Raw genomic sequence first — 26908 nt, 5'->3', positions numbered from 1 at the left:
TACAACGTCATCAACTCGCTATACATATAATAATGTAATGCATGTTGGGAGAATATATTACAAAACATTGTATTATGAAATATCACAAAGCATTGTATTGTGAAATATTAAAATACCGTATTATACATATTACAAAACATTGTATTATAAAATATAGAAGATTTTTCAACAATAATATTCAATTTTACTCTACTTTATAATTTAAACAATTCTAAAGCTAAAATAATTTTGAACATGCATCAATTTTGCCAATATTTTTTAATATTTTAAAATTTTTGTTTACGTTCGAAAAGGGGTTAGTGGAAATCCTAGAAATAACTTTTCTGATATTTTACGAATTTCAAGATATTGTTAATCGACATTACTTCTTCGAGGAAGCTTCGTCGCGTTGATTGCGTAATCAACTTTGCTCGGATGAACGTTGCAACGATCGGTTCGAGGTTCGAGGCTGGCTTGGCATCATTCAATTACGCTTCGAGATGTCAGTGTTTACATCGAAGCAACACGTGAAACGGTCCCTTCGGCACCGTCGCCGTTTCCGCTCCGTAGTTTGCCACCCCTTTGCGCGAGTCGAGCCACCCCCTAGGATCCAGCGGAATGTACATAAGCGACGAGAAGGTGTCCGCGTCGATTGGTCGAGCGAGCCCGGTCGATGGCGAGAGGGGGCGCCGGGTCGTTCGCAAAGCTCGTAGTGCCGCTCTGACCACCGTCGCGGCTGGATTATCGTGGCCGTCTTGTCGTCGACGTTGCTTTACCTTGGTAAGAATCACCAACGCGATCGCTCACAGAGAGAGAGATCCATCAACATCACACATACATCTCCGATTTTAGCCGATGATCTCGGATCGGTAAAGATCGGGACGCTACCCCGGAGCCAGCAGAACCCTCAGCGAACCGACGATCGAGGGAAACGATCGTGAAAAGATCGATGTGTAAGGGTGACTATTATACGTAGGTGCAGCGAGGTCATTACACTGAGCATCCCTGATATTGTCGAGTGGTGCGTGTAGTGCGCCCACCGTGGGATCAACGAGGAGCAGCAGCTGGGATAGGGTAGTATATCACTACAACGAGTGGATCGACAGTCGAATCGTGGATGCGGTCGCATTAACAAACCGCCCCTTCCGAGATTAACATCGCTCGGCAGCCGACAATCTCCGCGGTAAGTGGGATTCCATTGCTTACTCACTCACCGCGCGTCAACTCGCGATGTTTACTCGTGTCTCATCTTCGATCACGTAACATTAATGACTTTTTGAATATACCGCGGATTTACGGGACGTCTATGAGGGATAGAAAGATTTTTAATAGCTTCGAGAGAGACTCTCGAAATTTTATAACGCGTCGATACTTTCCTTGCGCTTTAATTGGCTGTGGAATTAGGCCGGGATAACGATGATCGGATAATATCGATGACAGATATTTACGACGATATTACCCATATCATGTCTTAGGGCTCAGGACCCCTTGAGATACATAATCATAACTCATGTACATAGTTCGTATTACGGAATGTGAAATTCCCATAAAGTCGATCGTTATATTCCGAATAATTATCCTACGAGCAATTAATCATTTCGAGTGATTCATTGATGATTTTTTAAGCGCGATATTATTGTAGCAATTTATTAACATATAAAAAGTATAAGCCATGTACAAATTTCTATTTCAGAATTATTTTATTCGCAAAATACGCTTTTGTTCAAACAGAGACTCGTAACAATAATTTTATTAGCTATATATTTATTTGATCTGCAATACATTGGAAAAATTATGCCATAGGCTTCCTTCGTAAAATTATCTTTATTATTTACATAATAATTATTATGGACTTTTATAGAGGCGAAATTGTTTATGTTCGTTTTATTCACGAGTTTTGCTGTTAAACTGATTATTTCAAGTTTTATAAAGCAAAAAATTAAATGGATAGTAATTAAAGTGGTAAACAATAGACTTATAAGTTTATTTAAATATTAAATTACGTGGTAGTAGCGTGGTTTACCTTTTCTAAGTTACTAGGTGTAAATTAACGCAGTAATTACATAAACGCGTTTGAGAAACTAACATGTGCGAGGTTGCTTGAGTTGATAATCACGAAGTGTATGCTATAAGAGAGACTATGTATCAGAATTAATATTTCAAGTGATAAAAGGAATATTAATCTGAACTATATGATAATACAAGAGAAAATAAATATATAAAATGCGCTAGATAATTATTACAAATAGATCGGTAAAATAAAAATTGATAAACCAAAATTAAAATAAAATTATATTAAAGAGCCTCGTGTTTTTGAGAAATAATATATTTAAAATCTTTGTTCCAATCTAAGAATATATTTATTTTTTGCTTCACTTTGCGATTGAAGAAAGAAAATTCTTTGTCGGAGACAAATTATATTGCTGAATAATTTTATTCATTTCAAGGGGGAGATTTTTTCTCGTATTTCCTCAAAATACGACGCTTCTCCAGAGAGATATTGAATCTTCGCATTTTACCAGTAATACTGGTCGAATATATCAGGATTATTGATCAATCGATGAAATCTTGACTGCCAGTCTAATTGACAATTAAGCCTCGGCAGGTTTATGTAGCTGTGCATTCGCAGCGAATAATTGCCCTCGGTAATTTCGGTCTTCTGCTGCTGCGCCTTAAATGAATCGCTTCGCTTATTGTAGCTAGCAGAATAGAACAGGTCGAGAGGAAGAACAGTGGCTCTCCAAGTTCTCTCATCTTTTTCAGAGATACTTTTGATCGATGTACGAACATAGTTTTCAACAGCAAAATTAAATCTAAGACATGCTGGAATTAATAAAATCTTAATCTTAATCTTAAACTTAAAATCAATAATCTTATTCAATAACCTTAAGTTTAAAATAAATAATTTAATAATTTTATTATTCAATTAATTTTAAATCATGCTGTTACTTCGATCATTAATTAAATTATGAGCATAATAAATAGAAAGAAAGAGAGAGAGAAAGAGAGAGAGAAAGAGAGAGAAAATTACAATTAAAGAATAACAAATATATAATCGTAGTAGGAATAATTATGTTTGCGGATTTGTTTTGTTCTAAATAGTATGTTTTAAGATGATTATTTTTTTCGTTTGATTTATTCGCGTAATACCGCATTATACGATCAAAAGAACGCTTGCCATATTTACACTATCAAAATCGCTCGAATTTTCCATCATTTTATTGTCACGTAATAATTAAATTCCGTTCTGTGAATAATTTCTGTTATTTCAGTTAAAAATTTACTCATGAAATATTGCGCTATTTGTTACATAAAACGATTGGATAACAATGGTGAAATATGCTACTCATTTTATGTTGAAATAAAAATAATGATGGTCAAAATATTTCTGCGATAGGATCTTTTTGTATCGACATTTTGTAATGACATTGATTGCGTTCGTAACATGATTCGAATTACAAATTTGCTTTGAAATGAGCTTCCGAATGCTTTAAATTACTTTGATTATTAATACTTACACATCGTAAATGTAAAAGGTTTTAAAAAGAATTTAAGAAGATTTCGCTTAATATCCGATATAAGTCTAATGAGATTCAATCTAATCAAGACTATTAAATACTTGAATGAATCGCGTAATATCTATGATAAAATTAAAACTGCGAGAATACAGAATATGAAATTTCATAGATGGTATCTTTCGCATTATATAACATATTAATAATAAGAAAATGTGATAATAAAGAAATTGGTAAAACGAAATAATATTAATAATAAAAAAATGTAACGATAATGATGACGAAATTTGAGTTACGACATTAATAAATGTTTAACGAGTATTAAATAATTCAAGTAAGAACTTGCATAATATGCGTTATATAATTTCGCAATATTGACGATATATACAATTTGCGTTTATGCAAATAATAGATATTACGCGACTTATTCAAGTATTTAATAGTATTGATTAGATTGAATCGAATACAAACATTGGATGAAAAGTACAACGGTTTATTTATACAGATATGTACATACAACACATACACATATTATACAAAATAAATACCGATGTAAAACGGCGTATTATACAATTCGTACTATTAACTTTGACCATAAATTTTCACTCGCTATCCATACCCCTCCTTTCGTTTAATTTCTCGAAATCCTGGATTGTTATGCGTGAAATGAATGAAGGAATTGGAAGAGTATGGTTGCCCGCGGATTAAATCGTAACACTCGTTTGTACCGTAAATCCTTTGAGAAGGCGGTTAAAACAGAGAAGAAATAGAAAAAGGGTAGGATTCAAGCATGTCGGCCGAGATGACCGATCCTCCGGAAATATTTGCGACGGTCGGTCGGCATCCGAGGTATTTAATTAAGTCCGGAGGAAAAGTCCACTGTCCCGCAGTTGCATGTCCTTGTGCTTTATGCCGACGCGTATCTTTGTAGGAAAACAAATTTTCACAAGGAAAAATTCGATCTGAAATGAAATACGTCTCATGAAGGATTTCTCTTCGAGCTTTACTTTGCGATAAGAAAAATTCGTTATCGGCGCGAAGGGTGTGGGCGATTTAATCTTGAAGAAATTCGAAAGGTTTTTATTCCCACGAAAGTTTCGATTTATCGCTCACGCAGCTTTTCGACAAGTTATCTCCTCGCATCATCTTCGCCTGTTGTCGGTGCACAGGTGCACTTACATAATGGTGGTATACACAGGGTAGCACGTTTCGCGAGTAATTACACTAAATGTCCATCAAACACAGAGGGAGATTGCTCATTGAACAAAAGAATGGAAGTTAACGAGGTAAAAGGGATGTCGGAATGAGAGTTAGAAGGCCGAAATGAATTGTCTTTAATAGCTATTCTGTCGTTGCGCTATAGGAAACGCCTCGCGCATTTCACACCGGACTGTGCGGAAATGAGAGGGATTCTAAAAAAACGAAATCCCATTTTTCCCTTCCGCGGGGATGTAATTATTTAACTAGTCCCTAGTTATTTATAACATTTTTAACCTTTTTAAATTGCGCCAACGGGCGAACTAATTGCCAATTAATATTAATTAACGTTAGAATAACCATCTGAATATATAATATCCAATCTTAATAATTCATTAAAATCTGGTTTAAAAGGTAACTCGCTTGTAATGATTAAATTAGGAATTATAAAAGTAGTAACATTTATATCATGAATAAAATAATACAAATAATATTAAAACGGGAAACAATAAAGTTATAATTTTTAATTAAATCTTGTGTTGATAATTTATCTGAGCACTTATAAATGAGATTTCTGTCGATATCCATTCGAATTTAAGTAAACCACAGAATCTTATTGAAATCTTATCGAGAATAAATGCGTTAATTTAATAATTCTTTTATATTCGAATATTACTGTCAAAATTTCTTTATTATTTCTAAGTTCAAAATCCAGGCGGTAAACTTGAAGATATTTTGGCAATAATATAGCGAAATATGGAAAGCGGGGATAATCCAGGATTTGAGATAAATAAGCTCGGAATTGTGTACAGTACAGCCTAGTATTTAAAAAAGTTAATGGATAATCAAAAAATCATCCCGACCGATAAAATATGTACTCCATTATTGTTCTATCTGGATTTTCATTTTCCATTACGTGATCCTCTTTTTGCGCGGATAACGATCATTCAACAAATAGCCTTTCGTATTCATAAGCAATACTATAAAATCCAACAGAGTACATTGAACAACCATTAATATCGATGATCTCGCGGCCGCTGGTGATGATCGCGGCATTTGTTATAACGAGGGATCGATCACGTGGCTCGTGTGTGCCACGATATAGTTATACTGTAGCCAAGGCGAAATCATTCCGCACGCCATTAAATCATTCGACCGGCAATTTTCATATATAACCTCGAAACATCAACGGGTGCCGTTTATATAAACGTTTATATGTTCGGCGCAGGTCGCGCTTTGCACGAGACACGGAATAAAGGCTACGACGTGACGTCAAATACGTTGCACACGTATGACGTCACGCAGGGCGTAAAGGGCGGTCAGCGGCTACCGTTGTGAGCAGGGGATATCGCGTCGCGGTATCGCCGCGCATGTGAGAAAATCCCTTTGTTATCGCCGGAGGCGTATGACTCGAGATTACTTCAACACATGGTTAAGTCTATGCGTGTGTAAGAGGAGGATTTTTAAATCTAGAATCTGCGCCGCGTATCTTTGCCACACACGTGGGAGTCGCGCGAAGCTCGAGGCACGTGTGATAATATAAGATTCAATTTTATGTTTTATTTGATAACGGATTTCTAGTATTTTTTAGAGAGAGAGAGAGAGCAAAGACAGAATATATTTTCTCGATTCCTTATGTACAAACAATGATGAAAATTCCAATCGGAAAGGACTCCGCACATTTTATATGAAAAAAGTGGTTTCGGTCAAATTGGCTGAAATTGAAATATGTTTTAGTTTAGGTGATGCTGATCAAAAATTTCCTCGGGCAAAAAGTCCACAAATCAAAAGTATAAAAAATATGATTTGAAGTGGGTTGTATACAACATATATATATATTGAAATTTAAAAAACGCCTGTCTTTGAATACATAGATTAAATTAATACATATATAAATGTTTGAAAAAAAAATATTTATATATAATGTGTGCCACTTCTACAATATTTAATGATTCCAAACCCTTTCTGTTATATATGTGTGCATGCGTGTGTGCGTGTGCGCACTGTGGCTGATTTCTGCGTAACACACACGCATGACAAAAAGAGTAATATATATATTTATATATTAATTTAATTTATGTATTCAAAAACAGGCGTTTTTAAGTTTATGTTTTATTTGGTAACGGATTTCTAGTATTTTTTAGAGAGAGAGAGAGCAAAGACAGAATATATTTTCTCGATTCCTTATGTACAAACAATGATGAAAATTCCAATCGGAAAGGACTCCGCACATTTTATATGAAAAAAGTGGTTTCGGTCAAATTGGCTGAAATTGAAATATGTTTTAGTTTAGGTGATGCTGATCAAAAATTTCCTCGGGCAAAAAGTCCACAAATCAAAAGTATAAAAAATATGATTTGAAGTGGGTTGTATACAACATATATATATATTGAAATTTAAAAAACGCCTGTCTTTGAATACAGAGATTAAATTAATACATATATAAATGTTTGAAAAAAAAATATTTATATATAATGTGTGCCACTTCTACAATATTTAATGATTCCAAACCCTTTCTGTTATATATGTGTGCATGCGTGTGTGCGTGTGCGCACTGTGGCTGATTTCTGCGTAACACACACGCATGACAAAAAGAGTAATATATATATTTATATATTAATTTAATTTATGTATTCAAAAACAGGCGTTTTTAAGTTTATGTTTTATTTGGTAACGGATTTCTAGTATTTTTTAGAGAGAGAGAGAGCAAAGACAGAATATATTTTCTCGATTCCTTATGTACAAATAATGATGAAAATTCCAATCGGAAAGGACTCCGCACATTTTATATGAAAAAAGTGGTTTCGGTCAAATTGGCTGAAATTGAAATATGTTTTAGTTTAGGTGATGCTGATCAAAAATTTCCTCGGGCAAAAAGTCCACAAATCAAAAGTATAAAAAATACGATTTGAAGTGGGTTGTATACAACATATCAAAAACAGGCGTTTTGAACTTCAATACCATTCACTTTAAATCATCGTATCTTTTATACTTTTGATTTTCGGACTTTTTGCCCGAGGAGACTTTTGATTAGCACCATCTAAACTACAAAATATTTCAATTTCAGCCAATTTGATCGAGACCACTTTTTTCATATAAAATGTGCAGGGTCCTTTACTTGACATTTCAAATCGTTATATAGCGCGTTTTTTATTGTCTTGCCCATAAATAAACAAGGAAATAAACTTCAATTCACCTGCTATTATCGTTAAAGGACATATTATGCAGTCTTCTCTTACAAAAATTCGACAGTAGACGATTGCATCTAACGATAAACGAAATATATATCGTTGCGTTTGAGAAAAGTGAAGACTTATTTATTATGTCAGTAAATTCTTGTCGGTACCATTAATGGTTTTCTCCCTTTCTCAGATATCAAGCTTGCCAGTTTTACGGCCGTTTCGCTGTGACGCTAATATACCAACGGCGACGATGCAACGTTAACCCTATTCGAAGCAATCTCCCCCCATCTTACCGCAACTCGGTAGCTGGACTACCTTTGAAGCTCAAAAGCCAAGCTGTCACGTTCGTAGTGACCCCCATCGATCGATAGGGTTTAGTACTAAAGGTGCACTCACGAGCTCTTTGGTTTATCGGATGTCGCGCCACGTTTCTCGTCCAATGAATCTCATTTGAGAATCGCCAATACTGAAATTTCCAACACGGTAAACGTTTGATAGGTATCGAATACGAAGGGAGGAAAAGAAATAGAGAGAGAAAATTAGAGAGAGAGATAGAGAGAGAAGGACAATGTGATTTGTTCGAATACGATGGGAATGCTGACCTCCCTTCTTCTCCTTTCGCTCGTTATTGAATCCTCTTTGCGAGATTACGTTGTAATTGGCTCTCGCTTCATAAACTCTTACCCTCATGTGAATTGACTTAAATTTAACCCGCTATTCGCAGCGCGGTTCGTTACCTGACAGTTTTAAAGTGTATCTATTCAGGACGATCTGATTGATTGCATTGTCTACGTTTGCACGTTTTCCGCATGGACTGAAAAAATTTCGCTTTCTTTCTGCTTCTATTGCACACGTTTCAAGCAACCGTGTATGCAGCGTTGATCGAATGTCCAAAAATATTGCACGTGTAAATATGCTGAATAAATACCGTATAAATATGCGAATCATCTTGAATGATACACGGAAAAAAAATAAGTGTCAAATCAAAACTTATATACTTAAACTAACGCGTTCATTGTTTCGTATATACGTAACAATTTATAATCTTCTTGGAAGAATTTAATAATTTTAAATTTCAACAATATTATAGTCTTATTTTACTATTGCAATTGTCACTTCAAGAATATATAATTATTTAATTCTACTTTAAGAAAATTATAATCTTTGATTTAAAAATGTTATTTTCCATCTAACATTGTTTCTTTTTAATTCAAGAAAATTAAATTTTAAATCATAAGAATATATTTTTCTTGATTGAACTATATAAAATGGCTTCAATCAAGTAAGCAATTATTCAAGCAATTATATTTTTCTTTAATTAACGCAATATAATCTCATTTCAAGATTTCCATGTTAAAACTAAATATATTTTCAAAACAAGAATGTCCTTTTTTTCTGTGTACATATTCTGCACGTTGCAAATTTTCTTACGTTTAGAGATACCGTATAATAAATATAAAATACAGGCAAAGTATAATTTCTAAATTTGAAATGGAAAAATCTAAATATCATATATTTTAATATTTTCACCGCAGAATAATTATTGGAGCAAAATAATTCTTTTTATTTAGAAGCGTACAAATATGTTCCAAAGTTAAAAATCCTTAAATGAAGTTTATCATTTTTGTTCTGTTTCTATTTTATAAGAGAGGAGAAACTTTTAAAAAATCTACGAGAATATCTCTTTCTCTCTCTCCACAAGAATAAGCCTGTTAATGTTTTCGCGAAGCATCTCGAAGACTGAAGTAATAAAATGTTCTTTTTATTACCTCCGGCAACAAACGCTCGGAAAATTCCGTGAGATTAATGTTTGCATTCATGAGATTAATGTCCGTTATTCAATGGACGAAGTTATTCTTCTCTGTTTGTATCGTGCGAGTATTTCTAAGTATTTCTGCCGTGCCGTCATAAAATATTAACGCTACTCTCTAAAAGTGAATCAGTAAAAATATCACTAATTTAAACAGTAAAATAAGATTTCACTGAGAATCGGTGAGAATTTTACTGATCTTCAGTGGAAACACTTATTTTTTTGTTATTTTATCTCACTGATTATGGTCAGTTAAAATAAAATGCACTGTAAAACCAGTAATTGCTAGAGTTCGTTCGTTTACCGCTACGATTGCTATCTCTCTCGTATTTAGTTTTAGTCATAAGAAGTATATAAAGTTTGCAAAGAGCGACAGATAAAATTAGAAATATTACTTCGATTTAATTTCTGATACTCTCAATAGAGAGGCTTCAGATATTAAATCGATCTTATAAGTGGGACAAATAAATGTCTGGCGACTTAATGAAAATTATTCGTTCGTTATCTATTTAAAATAACAAGTTCAATATATATAAATAAAATAAAATTTTTAATATAATAAATATTTAGTAAATATAAATAAAATTTTTAATTTTATATGAAATAAATAGAGAGATAAATTGTAGTTTAATATTACTGACAATAACGAAAGAAATATTACTGATATTGAGAAATATTACTGATTGAAACAGTCAAAATTATTAACTGATTTTTTCAATAAAATATCACTGATTTATAGTGCTGTACTTATAACTGCTGTAATCAGTGACTATTTACTGTTTTTCAGTGATAATACACTGATTCACTTTTAGAGAGTACGTGGACAATACATAGTCCGCGAACAGTTTGGACTTTATTCCAATATATTGTTCGGCGAATATCGTTTCATTTGTCGACTTCAGCTAACGGCAAGTTCTAAGACACAGAGGTAGATAGGTGAGAGAGTTCAAAGTCGCCTGGAGGACACGAAGAACCGAGAGTTCCTCCTACGAGAAGTCGGCAACTTTGAAATGCTGATGTCGATCGTTCGGTTCGAATCGCCATCGAATCGAATTAAGTGTGGCATTCCGATCAAAGCGATCTTTTCTCGAACTCTTCTTTGAGGCATTATATATTTCTCTCCCCCGATAGAATCTCCCCCAGCAGTCAGTTCTATCGGAGTAAATTGCTGGCACTTGCGAACCGTCCGACAAATTATCTTTCTCGAACGCAGAGAAAAGAGAAAGAAAGAGAGAGCGAATCGAATCACCTCTATTTTATATTACCTTGGAAATTGCACGTAAATTGGTTTCGCAAAAAACGAATATCGAATATTTGCGAATCGATAATTTTTGCGTCAGGTCGCGAAACTCTGCCCCATTTGGTTATCGTGTATCGGAGATTTTGTCGAGGAAACTTTCATATCGCCATCAGCACGTCGCAAATTTTCGAGTCCTCCTACCACTCGCAAAGTCGCAACAACAAAAAGAAACACTTGATATCGGTCAGGGACACCTGGTGTACAATGCTAATATATTTATCGATATATTACTGTCGTAAACAGAGAAGGATCTCTTGTAGAAACTCCTATCTCCCTATTGAGGACACTTCCGTTTAATCCGATCTTAATCCGTTCCCACTAATATCTTTCTACGAGAGTGCATTTTGATACCGAGTAGAGTGCTCTTCTAAAGTTTCCATCATGAATGACCCTTATCGTGGGAGTAGAGGAAAACTAAAGGTCGAGTAAGACGAGTATTCCGACAAGAGAATTTTACATACGTAATCAGAAATGATATGAATTTCGAGTGCATTGTATTACCCGAATGAGACGCTAAAGAAAATCTAAAAGCGCATTTGAAAAATTAGAATTAAACCTGATAAATTAAGAATAATCAATATGTGTTATTACGTAGTCAGGATCAATGTAGTTACATTGATGATTTTTTTCTGGGATTGAAATCACAGAAATATTATTCGGGCAACATTGATTGCTCGAGTATTAAAGGGGATGCTTCGCGACATAAGATGTACAATTTTATATTGAAGTGACACAAGTTTAAATCTTGGATAAAACATCGAATTAATTTTGGAGATTGATTCACGTACGATTGTTTAAGTGTATTTAAACTGGATTGAAATACCGTCTCGGGAGACAGATTGAACAGCTTATTGTTCAGCAGTGATACGTGTTCCGTGCATATTTGCGACGCACGAATCAATATATACAGTGAGCCGAAAGATATTACGTTAGTGATTGGATTCATCAATGTGGAACTATCAGCCCGGACCCACATGTTGCTTTCATATCCGGAAATAGATTTTGAATACGTTGGGACGGAGGTCAATTATCAATTACCGGCGCGGTATGTTACGTTTTGTTCGATTAATTGCTCCTCTCTATATCCCATTATCACTTATTTCTATATCGTATATCATTAAAATCAATCTTGAGTATACGGTAAAATCGCAATATAACAAATAATGGATAAACTTGTGTCAAATATTTTGCATAATCTGCGTCGGATTTTATACAAAGATATTATTTTGGTCAAATTTTTGTGTCTCTTTTTTTACGAATATTGTGATTGCAAATTTATATAATTATTGTGATTGAAAAATTAATCTAGCTGGATGGCTTTTCTTTATTATAAAAAAGCAGATTAGCGCTAATTATGATAAGTACCGCTAATTAGGTATCTTGCAAAACAAGTTCGTAGAATATATTCTAATTTAAATATCGCATAAATACATTTATATTATGTTTAATAGCATTGAAAAATACCTCAAAGATATCAATACGATTATTCTTCAATGCCTAATTGATTTTTTTACTTGAAACGTAAATATTATAGATATTCGATATATCCAAACATATGTGTGTGTGCGTGTATATGTTAAAATAATTTTCATAAAACTATATTTGGTTCAGCCAACATTGTGTGTTTGGTTTTGTCACAATGAAATTATTGAACAATTGACATTATTAAAAAGTGTTATATAAATCTTATACGAGCGCTCATTACTCGAGATAAATCACCGTTCATTAATAATGCCAACATTTTAATTTTTATTTAATTAAATTAATTATTCTCTCGCGAAACGCGCCCGTGGCGGATAAGAGTCGTTATTCTTATCAAATTACGTGACACAACGATGAAAATTATCGAGACAATTTCCACTGATAGTAGCGTTATCAATTTTGCGAGAATTTGCACGTTACGATCGATCGACCGAGACCATCACGTGGCGGTTAAGCTGGTGCGATGTCTCGTCATGATCCTCGTCATGAATATTAATCTGGATTATGATGCAACAACGTACGCCAACATAGTCGATGGCGTGGGACAACGGACGAGAGGCAAGATCCGTGGGACGTGCGTCGGATGATGATACGTTTCAAAGGGAGATGCGACGTCTAATTCCTGCAGACGCAGATGCCGTCGCGGCAGCGGCCGCCCCGACGACGCTGCACCAGGCATTTAGCCGCGCACGCACTGTGGTTTATGGTCAACCATTGGGATTGCCACGATAAAAGGTCGCAGGTTACGCGCCGGTGCCGGATGGGCGTCAGATTCGATGCCATTTCGTCGTATTGCGGGTCGTCGATGGAAGCTGAAACAATTCGAGCAATTTTTCCATTAATTTCCCTTGTGCGATAATAAGAACCGAAATTCCGCGTTTCACAGAGTATATTGAATTTTTACACGAACACAGGATATATATTCGACACCGTGTATGTTACAATGCGGAATCGTATTTACGGGACGAACGAAAAGAGAATTTTGTAGCAGGAATGCACATTCTCTCACGAGAACAGAGTTAATTCTTCCTTTTGCGCTGTCTTCTTCGTTTAAAGTAAGGTGAGAAATTTAAAGAAATTTGAAAGGACTTTTTTCTTTTACGAATTATCTTATATTGGGAGTTATTTTTATGAATTAAATTTCGAATTTTTAATGAGATTTTAATTTTTATTTGAGGCTTTAATTATGTAAGATTGACTTTAATATTTAAATAATATTTAATAATAATATTTAATTTTAAATAATATTTAATTTTAATATTTAAATAATATTTCAGAGAGTAAAGTAAATACTATTTCTAATTTAGCATTCGGAAATGATGCGATAAGTCAAATGATTCATCAGAGGGAAAGGTCGTGTCATATTCGATATGAAAGGATATCGACAATGTATTATCAATGTATGCTAAAAGGGTATATTGGAGAAAGAAGAGATAAGAGAGAGAAGGAGAGAGAGCGAGACAGAGAATATATGTATTTATGTGTATAACACATTATTATTGACAAAAGATAATGCATTCTAGGTATTTATTAATCAAAGTTGAAAAGTTTCCCTATATTGTACAATGCAATATTACTCTACTCGAAAAATAAGGCTATAATAACAACAAACACCAATATTTGCACCATAATTTCTTCATAATACAAAAATAATATTTAGTATTTTTAATACTTAACAATATCTGGACCTCTCTGTCTTTCAAATATCTTTCTTGATATCTCCGCAAAAAATCTTCGATAAAAAGCAGAGAGATTACTTGAAATTAATTAAAGCTTAATAAAATTGTTCAATTATCGAGATACTTTTCATTTGAGCTACGAGAAAATTTTCCGTCATCCTCTCTTTTACGATAAAATGTACTTACTCAATTCGTAAGTAAGTCCGTCATAAACAGCCGGTAGTGTGTTTGCCGAAACGTAAGTCAGTACAGCAAAAATGGCGAAGATAACGAGCAGCTTCATGATCGCAAAATGAGTTTTCACGTGCACTCGAATACGCCTGAAATGACGATATCCTTAAGGATGTGGAGCGCGAGCGCTTTATATATCTCGACGCTGCCACCAAGAACATCCTCTTTCGCCTAACGGAGCGATTTTCCTTGTTAATGTCCCGCCACCGGAATTCTCGTGGCTTCGCGTTTGCTATTTCCAGCCGACTGACCTACGTATTCGAATATTAATTTCCGGTATTATCACCGTTACCGGGACGACTGCGAGAGAAAGGGAGAGGCGATAAAGCTGGTCGATCGACTGCAGCTTTTCTATTCGAAAGTGTCGACGTGACTATAGCTTACGAGAAATAAGTGAATTAAAAAGAGTTGACAGGTATTCATCGAAAAATTTTAATATTCGAAAGTAAACGATATTGTGAAACTTCTTAGATTTCATCCTGTCTTTTATATCTTCGACGTACCGATATAATCCGAGGGGGAACTGACGAGATATCAAATATTGAATGGAAGAAACTTTATACATGTATATTTCAATATATAAATATTTTTAAAAAAATTATGAATAAGAAATTTTCAATACCTGACTATACCCACTACAGATTTAATCTTTCGTGATTAAATAATTCGTGCGTGTGCTGCGATCATAAAGGATTAAAATTTATCAAATTGAAAAGAAATTGAAAAGTTAATCAAAATAATAATAATAATATTTTCCATATTGTAATTGCTTTTCATATTTAATAAGTTTTATTGATTTATTTTTTCGCACGCTAATAACACGTTATTGTTGATTAATATTCGCACATTGCAAGAATCTTTAAAATTAATAATTCTAAGTTAATAATTTTATGAAAAATATTACGGTATCGGTTAAGCTGTGAATAAACAATTCAATGGCGGAAAATAATGCACGCGTGCTGCAACGCGTAGTCGCGGGTGATCGCAAATTTCATTATTCCATAACAGCTGACCCAGATATTGAACGAAAATATGATTTCTGCAAACGCTAATATTTGCGTAGCGACGCAATGTGACGTGTAGTGTGTCATTCTCAACAGCGATGATATTTTTTTATTCTTTTTCTTCTTCGTAATCCAGGACGTTACGGCTCTATAGGCTGTTGCACATCCTACGCAAATATATTTATGGAAATTTAACGCTGAAATTACTTCTCTCCCTCCATTATGTAACGCATTACTTGCAAGGACGGGGGTGTACCTTGGATATCAAATCGAAATGCTCGCACGTGTCCTGAATTACACGAGCCATATAAGACGATATATTACGTGCAATGCTTTATCCATATTTTTCACACTAGAAACATGCATCTATCGGATGTCATTCCGTCGTGAAAAATAAAAAGTCTTGCCGGGAATTCCTTTAATCTCGACATCGCACACACACCCACACACGGAAAGCTCGCTGGATCCATTCGGGATTTTAAATGATGTGTGCAACCTGTGAGAATCTGCTCCCCCATTTTATGTAACTGGTTATGCAAAGAGCTGATTTACAAATAATGAGAATTAAGATAAGGGAAATTTGAAAAACAAATAATATTTGCAGAATATCAGCATGAGACGACAATCGTTCTGTCCGAGTACGAGCAGCGGAAGTGGTGGTGCCGAACCGCTGATTGTCGTCGAGGAAAGCACGGTTGGCGAGGAGGAAATGGATCGCTGTCGCGTGGAATCACCGCCGCGATGCGTCGATCCGGATTCCCCATCCTTGAATCCCTATCTGCTCTCGCCGTGGAGGGACGCCAGGAAGCATTCCTTACCGACCCCGCAGTGTACATCCGGGATAACCGCATCCCAGGTATATATGTGTGCGCGTGCACAGGAAGCCTTTCGCGGTTACGGCGATATTGATATGCAAACAATGATAATACTTCTGATGCTGTTATGTACGAAATATATTGTTAGAATAAACTTATTTGCAGCTCAGAATAATCGCGATGAAATGATCGTTGTTCTCGATATAAATAACGATCAGAGATGAAATCTTCTCTGATATTATATTTCTTGGATTTTATTATAATTTTATATATTTTAATTTAAAATTAATAAAATTAATTAATGAGGTATATTATTTTTCTTAATATGGGTAGACAGGTTTTAAAAAAATCTATGGCAAAGAGGTTTAAGGATAATCACGTTAAAAATATATCACACGAACCGGACGTGTTATGATTGAAATAATTTTAACGAATTTTCTTTTGAGGCTATTCAGCTCATTCCTTTTTCATAGTGATAAGATAAAGGCATATTGAAAGTCGCAGTTAAAGTTACGCCAACTGTAAATTACGAACAGGTACGACGATTGAGCGAACGCGGCGGAGAAGGGTCCGGTCCGTCAGCGAGAGAAGCTGCCTTCCTGGCGACGCTTTCGCAGACGCCGGCTCAGCAGGCAGGCGGTCGACGACACTCTGTCGTCACGATCTCCAAGGTGCCGACTACCCTATTTGGTCGCAATCGTCGAGAATCTATCGCTGCATTTCCCATGGGAGGCTCCACCAGGATATTACAAGGTCGGCGGGACTCGTCCACCGGGATAACCGGTCCGCCCAGTAATAGTGGAAGCACTCACAATCTGCAGCTCGACATTATGGACGATATCGCTGAGATCAAGGCCAAAAAGGTAATAGTATACATTTTATAAATGACATAGATAAAGTAGAGCTAAAATAAGAGACACTCTGTGCGTATATGTATATATCAAACGATACGATAGACCTTTTTTATTGTACTGTGTATCTTCCCGCTGATTAACTTGGAATGAGGGACAAGATCAAGTTCCTTAATCACTATTAGATTTATTAGGTGACGGTTAAAGATTTAGATCACTTTTATTTTTCTTCTGCTCTTTGACTAAAAGTCTCTAAAACTTTGAACATACATTGAATCGCAAGTCTTATTGTTAAATTCAATTTCAACGTTAAAGCCTCCTTTCAAAATTCAGATTTAAAAATTCAAGGGTTCTTGTGTTTTTGTGAAAATAATATTATAAAGCATAAGATTCACAAGAACAAAAACTAAATTACAATAAGATAATAACTGAAATACATTCTTTGATTAAAGAGTTTTCGGCAAAAATAACTTAAAAATATGCAGCGTTATTAAAATTGTAGTTAAATTGTTTATATTATTATAATTGTTTAAATTGTTAATTCATACACATCTCTTATTTGCTCTCTAATTTTGCTCAAACGAAAAGCACTTCAATACTCGTACCTTCTCAGGTTCGTTTAAAAATGTACAAGACATCGTCTCGCGAACGCGTATGCGAGATCCAGCCTCTGGAAGGCAATGGCAGCTCTACCACGCAAAAATACATACAGCATCAGAAACGTCGGTTCTCTGAGTTCTCAGCATCAGTCGCGGCGTCAACATCGGCGCTACGTAGACGTGCGTCTGAAATGACGAAGCCGATTTGTGAACTCGATGTACCCTCTTCGGCAACAGCGGCGGGCATTACATGTTCTAACACGGACCTGATATCCATTTTGAGTTCCTTGACGTCGTCCGCATCGGAGATAAACACGTGCGGCACATCGGACGCAAAGGATGAACAAAGATCGAGCTGGTCCGCGAAGACGGCGGAGCAGAGACGTAATCGACTCAAAAACACACGATCTAACAGCTTCGACGTGTCCATTCTGCTTAGCACCAAAAGCAAAACATCGAGCAGCAGCAAGGGTACTGTAGGCTCGCTCATCGCACCGAGCAATTGGTTCACCAAGCGTCATCAACCTATCTCGAAAAAGAATCGGTACCTGGATGAAGAGAGCGCGACGACGTTCAAACTCGACAAATTAAAGATAGTTAAAACCGTCAAGGATACGCTGGCGAAGAACGTGGACACCAGGCACAAGGTTCTCTGGGATGACAGCAGCGGTACCAAAGTGGACGCTCAGGTAAACGAAACGTAGCGACTGTTTATTCAAAAGTGTAGTTCTGTTTATTCAAAAGGAAAGACTAACGTTAAACATGTTAATCGTAGAGTCAATTGTGTGTATCTTTCTCTCTATTAGGCATTTATAAGCATCACGAGAATTATAATTAAAAAATTATAAATTTCAAATAAAGTTCTATTTTTATCTGGCGTATTTGTATACTTGCTTCTCGCGTATGGGAAAAATAAATCACATTAAAGAAACTAAAGTTTTCTCGCGCGACGCGATGGCGTAACTTCTCGTGTCTATTGACAGGTGCTCGGTACTGCCATCGAGAAGCTTCTTACCTCGACCCACAGAGGAAACGATGCGGAAATGTCGGGCAGTTCATCTGGAAAACCATCTGTGTCACCGAACAAATCGCGCGCCGGCAAGGTCACCAGCTGGTTCTCGAGCGGAAACAAGGAGCAGGAGCAAGCGGACTGCGATTCGATTTGCTCCACTCTCAAGGACCTCTTCGTCAAGTAGTGCATCATCGTCGGACCGTTTCTTCACAATTACGTCATTTGTTTCGTTTTGTTACATCAAGATATACCGGATTGAGGTTTGATAGCACGAGGTATTCGTTGCACTGCTATTATTTATCTTCTTTTCGTTTTCGCCGAATGAGTTTTATTATTCGAACTAACTCCTTGTGTAAATACGAAGAGATTTGTTGGAACGGCTTCTCTCCTGTTTGCCTCCTTGAGTTGAGAAGGGAAAGAGAAAAATCGGGCGCGAGAGAGGAATAGGAAGAGAAAGAAAGAGAAGGATACAGAGAGAGAGAGAGAGAGAGAAAGAGAGAAATGAAAATCGCGAAAGAAAACATATTTTATCGAGGATGTAATGATTTTTTCTTTTTCTTTTTTACACATTTTCTCACAAGAAAAGAACGTTAACACCCTCGCACGTTTATTTTTTATAGCAGCTTTAAAAAGCCTTTTTTTTAAATCAAAATTCTTTAAAACTTAAAAGTAATAAAAGATATTGTCAGACTCGTTATCGGAGGAATATTTGGATCTTTCAACATGAGATTTTCATACGTTTGTAAGATTTTATTTGAAAAATTAATATTCAATAATAGATGTTGCAATTTTAATTTTTGCAGAGATTATACCGTTAAATACGGTAATTTACGAAGCTAAAGGCCTTTGCTAAATTATTTCTTGTGATGCAATATGTGAACATTGAGTACGTATACATCGATATATGTATACGAATTATTTTAGATTTTATCCTCTATTTATGTATCCTGGTTATACTTATCCGTTTGTCGCAAATGATTATACTTATAATCACCGTGAAATAATAGATAGGAGATAATAAATAAATCTGTTCTTGTCTATCTTGAATCAACGCACATGCACATACAACGCTCTATAATTTCTATTAATAAAGAGAGAATGCGAATCGGAGAGAGATTGTTTATAGAACTATTTTCATATGAAACAATTATTTTTAATGATGTATCGTTTTAAGTTGTTGCGATCGGATAATATTATATTGGCGTAAAAGAATTCTAAGAGTAAGATTATGACGTAAAAAAATATATTCTGTGCTATGTAAGTGCGTTTCGTAAATATATTAACGAATATAATATGAATAAATGTTAACGTCTATCCTTTGCGGGTCAAAGGGAGAGAAAGAGAAAGAGAGAGAGAATATTAATTATATATATATATATATATATATATATATATATATATATAATATATTCTTAAAGAGAGGCAAACACATAGAGAACGGCTGGTCCGGTAAGTTATGCAAACTTACGACATAATGTAAGTTGGCACTTTATCTGCCATCCTTTTTCCTGTTTCATTGATCGAATTTCTATCTGTTTTCCAGCTTTTTCTGATCGGCAGCTCGTCGATATCATCACAATTTTCAATCATAATACGAAGTGTCACTGATGTAGAGATATATGTATGATATTATATAAAGCTATGTGTGTAAAAATTGCCATGTACGTTTAATAATGACATGCAACAATATACATGGAGTTGTACGTCAAATTCAAAAAGAGAAAAAATATTCATGTATCGCAGCCTCTCGAGAATTTTGTGTTTCAAGAATATAAACAACTGTGAGTATGCAAACGAATTAAATATGGAGCAGCCATAAATGAAAAATCAATTAATACCGTGACAATGTCTCGCAAATATATTTTCTTTGGCAACTTTTCGATCGCATTTATTAGTCATTCTTGATAATTATTTTTTGAATTTTTTTTAAATTTGAAAGATAAAAGATGCATTATTTTATTATATAATCATCATTTCTTTATATATTCAAATTTCTTTCTACGTAATTATGTTTTAATTAAGATTTTTTAATTTTGTTCCTTGAATAACATCTTTGTGTGAAAATAGCTAAATAAATTAATAGTATATTAAATATAATTTTCTGTAATACAAATTCTGTAATATTTCTTACATGTTGAAATTTTTTTTAAACAACGTCTTTTAATTGATCTTGTCTCGCCTGCTACGGTGTGATTAGAATGTAATTAGACTGACAATAGATGTGATCTATATCTTCTATGCTGCTTCTCTCTCTCTCATTAAGAGAAATTTCTCTCAGCGTTAAAACAGCTTTTTCGATTTGTATTACATGAATAGCTTTAAAACATAATAAATGTGAATTTTATGTGTCATTTTAGATAACTGCAATCGAAGAAATTTAGAAATCGAGAAAATTGGAGACTTACGGTTATATGATTCATTCGAATAAAACGGTGTGTAACTTATAGATTACGCGTTACTTACACACCTATCTACACGTACTTATCTACACGTCTCTTTGATATATCAATATTAAAGATATCTTTGATATATCAATATAAAGATTCCAAAAATAATCGTTGTTGAAAATTTTGAAATCTATATGAGAATATTATAATTTACTTTTTAGAAATGTATGATGTATAAGTAGAGTGACAATATTTAAGAGTTGAAATAATTAAGACCTATACAAAAAGAAAATTTATAATTTTTCTTTACTACATACAATTTATCTAATGAGAAGAAAAACAAAAGAGCGTAAATAAACGCGAAACAAAGGCGGCAGTACAAATATAAAACGAATGAATGAACAAATTATGTGTTATTGATCTTATTGGATTGAATGATAACGAATAATTTCTGACAAGTATAATAAATTTGTTTCCTCTTTGAATACTCTATAATCTTCTGAATTAATCTTAAATTTTTTAAATCAATTATTAACAAAATTGAGTTTTAGAATATTCAGAAAGTAAGTATTGTATTTGCGAGTAAACATTTACTGCATACACATATAAAAAAAAAAATTATACCTCAATCCAGTAAGAGAGAAAACATTGATTCTTTGTTCATTACGATTAAATTTTCATCAATTCTAAATAGAATATAAATACAAACGTAAAAAGTACAATAATGAAAAAAAATTATATATCAGTTGATAAATTATTCTTGTTATAATTCTCAGCGCTATAAAGAAAATGAAATCCATTTGCATATTTTTTTCGACTAATGCAGCTCGCCTCCATGTTAATAAGATTATAGAAAAATGTCGTATATAATCGCAAAATTGTAAATAGTATTGGTATTGTATGTTCTATCAATGTTCCCGCGCATATTGGTAAAACATAAATATAAAAAAAATGAAATATACGTTGATCATAAATGTTGCAAAAAATGTGAATTATTTGTAATTGATTTTTTAACCTAAATACAATCTATAAATATTATTGTGTAATATGTAAGAACAGTAGTAAGACAGAAAAAAAATTAAATGCTATATGATGCTAATTTCATTCGTTTAAAAAAAAAATTATATCGAGAGCTAAAGATATTTTATATTGATTTAGTTTATTTAATGGTCTTTACACAAGATTGTCACGCAAATAATGTATAATCCAGTTTTTCTTTCTAAAAACAATTTTATTTTTAAGAAATCGGATCTATTCAGACTGTTGCAACTACATTTTTTAATTTGTTGGTGTTGTATTACAGTAAGATGATATCGTTTTCTCAGGCATTGCCTGCATTACGATAAACAAACAGGATTATCTGTTTTATAATTCGATAGAGGAATGGTATACATTTATAAAAAACATATGAGAATTCTAATTGTGATATATCTATATGTATTATATATGTATGCAAAGTCAAAGAATGATATAACGCTAAGGAGAAATGCATTGGTTAACACTGGAATCAATACATCAATTATTGATTTCAAAATTTGAAATGTCTATTCTATTATTGAAGATCTTCATATTCTTAACACTCATTAAAATATAAGATGGTATGGAAACATTTGAGCTCATTGCTTATGTGCTTTTGCTAAATCACTCAAAGATATTAAGCGAGTGTACTTGTGGAAGAATATGGATTTTGCAAAAATCACTTCATAACAAATCTTTTGTAAAAATACATAGGTTATATTAATCATATAACAAAGCATAGAAAAGAACTCGAAATTGATAGATTCTTCATTAAAAAAATCAGCAAATAGTTTTTTATCCTCTAGTAGAAATTAAAATAAGCTTATTTAAATTAATACAAAAAAAACAATGCAGGCAATTTCATTTGTTTCTACATTAAACAAGCTTTCAATCTGTGCTCGATCGGAGAAATTAGTATCGATGAGAGAATTGTGATCATTGAAAATGGATAAAGTAGGGCAATAAAGAGAGTAAATATGTATGCAACAGCTAAATAAAAATGCCTTGGTTATAGTATCTAGTTGATCTACAATTCTCCACAATCCGCTATTATGATCTTTTTGGAGGTCTTGCCACTCTGAGAACCCATGGCCTCCAACTGAAACAAAATTATTGTACAATTTGCAATGATTGCTCAATTATCGTAATTTTCTATGATAAAAATCATTCTTTAAGAAGAAGATAACTTTTGCCAAAAACATGCAATATGGTTAGAGATATTATACAAAATCATACCTTTCTAACAACATCCATTCCTTCAATAACTTTTCCAAACACAACATGTTTTCCATCAAGCCAACTAGTCTTGGCGCTAGTGATAAAGAACTGACTGCCATTAGTGTTGGGTCCAGCATTCGCCATAGAAAGTAAACCAGGCTCGGTATGAGTAAGCTTAAAGTTTTCATCTTCGAATCTGGCACCGTAGATGGATTTACCACCAGTACCATTATGGTTGGTGAAATCGCCACCTTGGCACATGAAATTTGGAATCACCCTGTGGAAACTGCTACCCTTGTAGCCAAAACCTTTCTCTCCGGTGCAGAGAGCGCGAAAGTTCTCCGCCGTCTTAGGAACAATATCCTTCCTCAACTGAAAAATTTCAATTTAATGATGGCTATAATTAAAATCTTTATTTGTTTATTCTTTGTATATTAACAATAAAAAATGTCACTGTTAATACACATTTAAATTGCAGTGTTATATATTATATTAATAAAGCAGCATGAAAAGATTTAGTTTTTAAGTTGCCTAAAATTCATTAAAAAATATTACCCATAAAAAAAAATTTAGATTTAAAGGATGAGGAATACATATAAAGATTACTACATATTTAAGCTCACGCCATCTGTGTTTAAAATTTTAAACTAATTTGTTCATATGCTCTCGATGTCTTTGCATTATGCAAAATACAAAATAAAATTGGATAAATTTACATATCTTACAAAGTGCAAAGTGTTAGTTATAATCATGTTAATCGATACATTATTTTTACTCGCTAGGATATTTCTCTCGATAAACAGAAATTTATACAAAATATAGATGCTTGTTTTGTTATAATTTTTAATAAAAGATAAGCGATAAGCGCGCTTCTTATCGGCCATTTATCTGAAATTATCAAAAATACATAACAATTTTTCTCGATGATATTATTTTTCTGACACGCTATCTTTGCAACCAAACGACTAATCTAATTTTCCTATTGAAATTTCGACGCAAATTTTCATTTGAGTGATGTAATTCGCGTTTCCCCTCGCCACGATTATTGGAAAAATTTTCAGATGCACGCGTTATTCTGCCGGTTCCCTCTGCCGTGAATGGAAAATTTTGCAACGGCCGAGCGTGCACACGTTCACGCAATCATGACGCATCGCTAACAAAACGCGCAGTCAACCGCTCGCGGCTCCCCGTAATTTCGTGAGATCGCGAACATGACAAATGCCGATCGCGTTTGTCGCTCGTTCGAACCTTCGTCGAACGATGACGATCGGATCGCGCGAGACGAAACCCTGGTTAAATCAATTTGCGAGCCGGCACGGCGGAAAAATCAAGATGGCCAGGCATGACCGGAGTCGCGAAGGAGCGCGGTCGGGTGAGAGATGTCGGTCGATGTTCCGCTGCGATCGCGCGGCTATTTCGACTCACCTCCATCACGATGCGACCCACGGGCTTGTCGTCCGCGGTCATGTCGAAGAAAACGCGTGGCAGTGCCATGTCCTTAGCTGCTGCAGCGAAGCTTCGTAGGAGCGTGTCGAAGGACGGTCGTCTCGGCCGGGCGGTGGCTCCGAAATGGCTCGAGTGCCTGAAGGTCGAATCAATTGACAGCCGGCAAATCGATCTCAACGCCATTCTACGCTCCTGGAAATCCGCCGGAAATCGATCCCACGCGATCGCGATCTACGTCCTTTTCAACGCGACGCCGATTTCAGCGGCTTTTTGCGGCCTTTTCGCCGGTTATTCCGTCAAAATATTATGTAATAAAAGAAAGTTTCCTACCGCACGAGCTAGCTTTCATCGAATGAGAAAGCGGTATCGCGACCACGACTAATCGACAGCCATATTTTCCAGCTGGTCTCTGCGACCAATCCGTTTTCTCTTCACGAGTTCTCCCTATCGCGCAGTTGCCGGTAGTAAAAATCTCTAGCCGCTGAGAAATAATTTCGTAACTTGATTCGTTAATTTTGTATGTGATTCGGAAATAATAAAAAATCTAAACAAATTCATGTAATCGACAAATAATCTCATCAAATTTAGAATAATCGGTTTGATTGAAATTAGAAAATGCGTCGAAATTCATTGAACCAATCAAGCGGTCGAATTAAAGTCTGTAACTACATCATTACTCTAGATAGGAATTTGATACGTAATACGCATTTTTACCACCAGATTGTGCCACTATGATATTCTTTTTCTTACTCCTCGTATCATATGTTTTTATTTTTTATTAAAATGTGAATGCACATATAATAAAATACTTCTCCATATTGTTATTGTGCCAATAATTAATATTAATGTCATGAAATGTGTATTTTTTTAAAGGAATATTATTTCTTTGAATATGCTTTGTTGATTCTAGTAAGTAATGAATTTTTTTATATTGCTGTTGCAAAGTATTTGAAATAGATATATTGCAATAGATGCTTTTCTTGTTTTTCTCTTTCTCTCTTTTATATTTAGATTATTAATATTACGTATATTGAAATCAACATTAAAATATTATGCCATTCTTGATTTGTTAAAAAAAATGCATTGATAAGCAACAAGTATTTTTATCAAAAAGCCAGCTGATAAACAATAAGCTGATAAATAAAAAGCGATAAACAATAATGATAGTGTACGAATGACTCATTATATTAACTCAAATGTATCAACTCAAAACTCTGTATCAAGTCAAACTTGTTTATAAATACAAGCGTAAAATACTTTTACATCACAGTAAGCGATCCTATCAGAATATCCACAATATCCTATCACAATTCCATTCGTATAACGTTGAAATTGCACAAGTTTTTACGAATAATGATATAATGAGGAATGTACGGTCAGACTAACGATTAACAAAGAAATCGAATATAAATTCGACGACTTGACTTTCAATAATTTGACGCTCGATATGAGAAATTCGCAGAATTGATTGCTGAATTATTAATTGATCGATTCTGAGATAAATAATATATGTGAAATAAATAAATTTATTAATTCTAATATCTTGTCCATGTTGCATGGATGCATACGTCTATTTTAATTGAGCAAAATCATTTTATTTTTGTAGTCAATCATGATACGCGGTATCCGGGGACGAGTGTGAAGAATCGAGAGTCAAGAGGACGCAGAGACGTTTGAAATAGAGAAAAGTAAAAAGAGTAACGGGGCAAGTAACGGGTTGAATTTAATACATCCTGCTACGCGTTGCTGTTTCGAGAAATCACTTTACGATAACTGATCCCGCGCCCAGCGAATTTAAACCGGATGTCTTCTATTAAGAGCAATTATTTTAAATCAGATCTCTTTACCGATCAAAGTCTTGGAAGATTTATGACTTCTATACAGGCGTTTCAAATTTTTAATTTTTAAAGTCGTTGTTTATATCTTTACACGACGACAAAACTTATCAAATTTGTCATTCTATGATTGGGAATTAAATTCTTTTTTTAAGTATGTTTATCCCGATGGAAAACTTTCCGATTTGTGAATTTCAATCATTTTATTTCTAATTCTACATCTAATTTTTTTGTAAAAATAAATGTGTAAAAATTGGCGAATCAGCAAAGCCTTGTTCTCAATATGTTACACCGGAAAAGACGATTACACTTCCGCGAAAAGTCTTCCTTAGTCGATATCACTATAGTA

At 34.3% G+C, this 26908-nt stretch overlaps 3 protein-coding genes across 9 annotated transcripts; 1 reads left to right on the top strand and 2 right to left on the bottom strand.

Annotated features, from left to right (window-relative positions):
• The first annotated feature begins 596 nt into the window (after positions 1–596).
• LOC145973920 (uncharacterized) lies at positions 597–22042 on the top strand. 7 transcript variants are annotated; one of them, XR_014439577.1, is made up of 7 exons: positions 597–759; positions 832–1162; positions 15984–16235; positions 16731–17057; positions 17659–18333; positions 18628–20437; positions 21014–22042. XR_014439577.1 is itself a non-coding variant. In XM_083103590.1 (6 exons), the coding sequence occupies exons 3-6, from the start codon at positions 15993–15995 to the stop codon at positions 18838–18840; spliced, it is 1458 nt and encodes a 485-aa protein (XP_082959716.1). In that variant the 5' UTR covers positions 597–759; positions 832–1162; positions 15984–15992; the 3' UTR covers positions 18841–22042. The 7 variants fall into 7 exon arrangements, 5 of the variants coding, with proteins under 5 accessions (XP_082959716.1, XP_082959721.1, XP_082959717.1 ...); XR_014439576.1 differs by having other exon boundaries at positions 18628–18931; positions 20200–22041; XM_083103590.1 differs by having other exon boundaries at positions 18628–22042.
• Positions 12288–14612, bottom strand: Def2 (defensin 2). The gene is made up of 2 exons (XM_083103597.1): positions 14331–14612; positions 12288–13277 (listed from the first exon to the last, which is right to left on the bottom strand). Exons 1-2 carry the CDS (start codon positions 14425–14427, stop codon positions 13081–13083), a joined length of 294 nt encoding a protein of 97 aa, XP_082959723.1. The 5' UTR covers positions 14428–14612; the 3' UTR covers positions 12288–13080.
• A 211-nt stretch (positions 22043–22253) lies between the features above and the next one.
• On the bottom strand, positions 22254–25095 carry LOC145973921 (peptidyl-prolyl cis-trans isomerase). The gene is made up of 3 exons (XM_083103596.1): positions 24704–25095; positions 23297–23650; positions 22254–23159 (listed from the first exon to the last, which is right to left on the bottom strand). The coding sequence occupies exons 1-3, from the start codon at positions 24905–24907 to the stop codon at positions 23088–23090; spliced, it is 630 nt and encodes a 209-aa protein (XP_082959722.1). The 5' UTR covers positions 24908–25095; the 3' UTR covers positions 22254–23087.
• Positions 25096–26908: the final 1813 nt, after the last annotated feature.

This window comes from Camponotus vicinus, unplaced genomic scaffold, assembly GCF_025532165.1.
Source record: "Camponotus vicinus isolate PSW18456_S1 unplaced genomic scaffold, iyCamVici1.0 SCAF_6, whole genome shotgun sequence".
Taxonomy (NCBI): Eukaryota; Metazoa; Arthropoda; class Insecta; order Hymenoptera; family Formicidae; genus Camponotus; species Camponotus vicinus.
The sequence above is the reverse complement of the archived record's forward strand: the minus strand, read 5'-3'. Positions and strand labels throughout refer to the sequence as shown.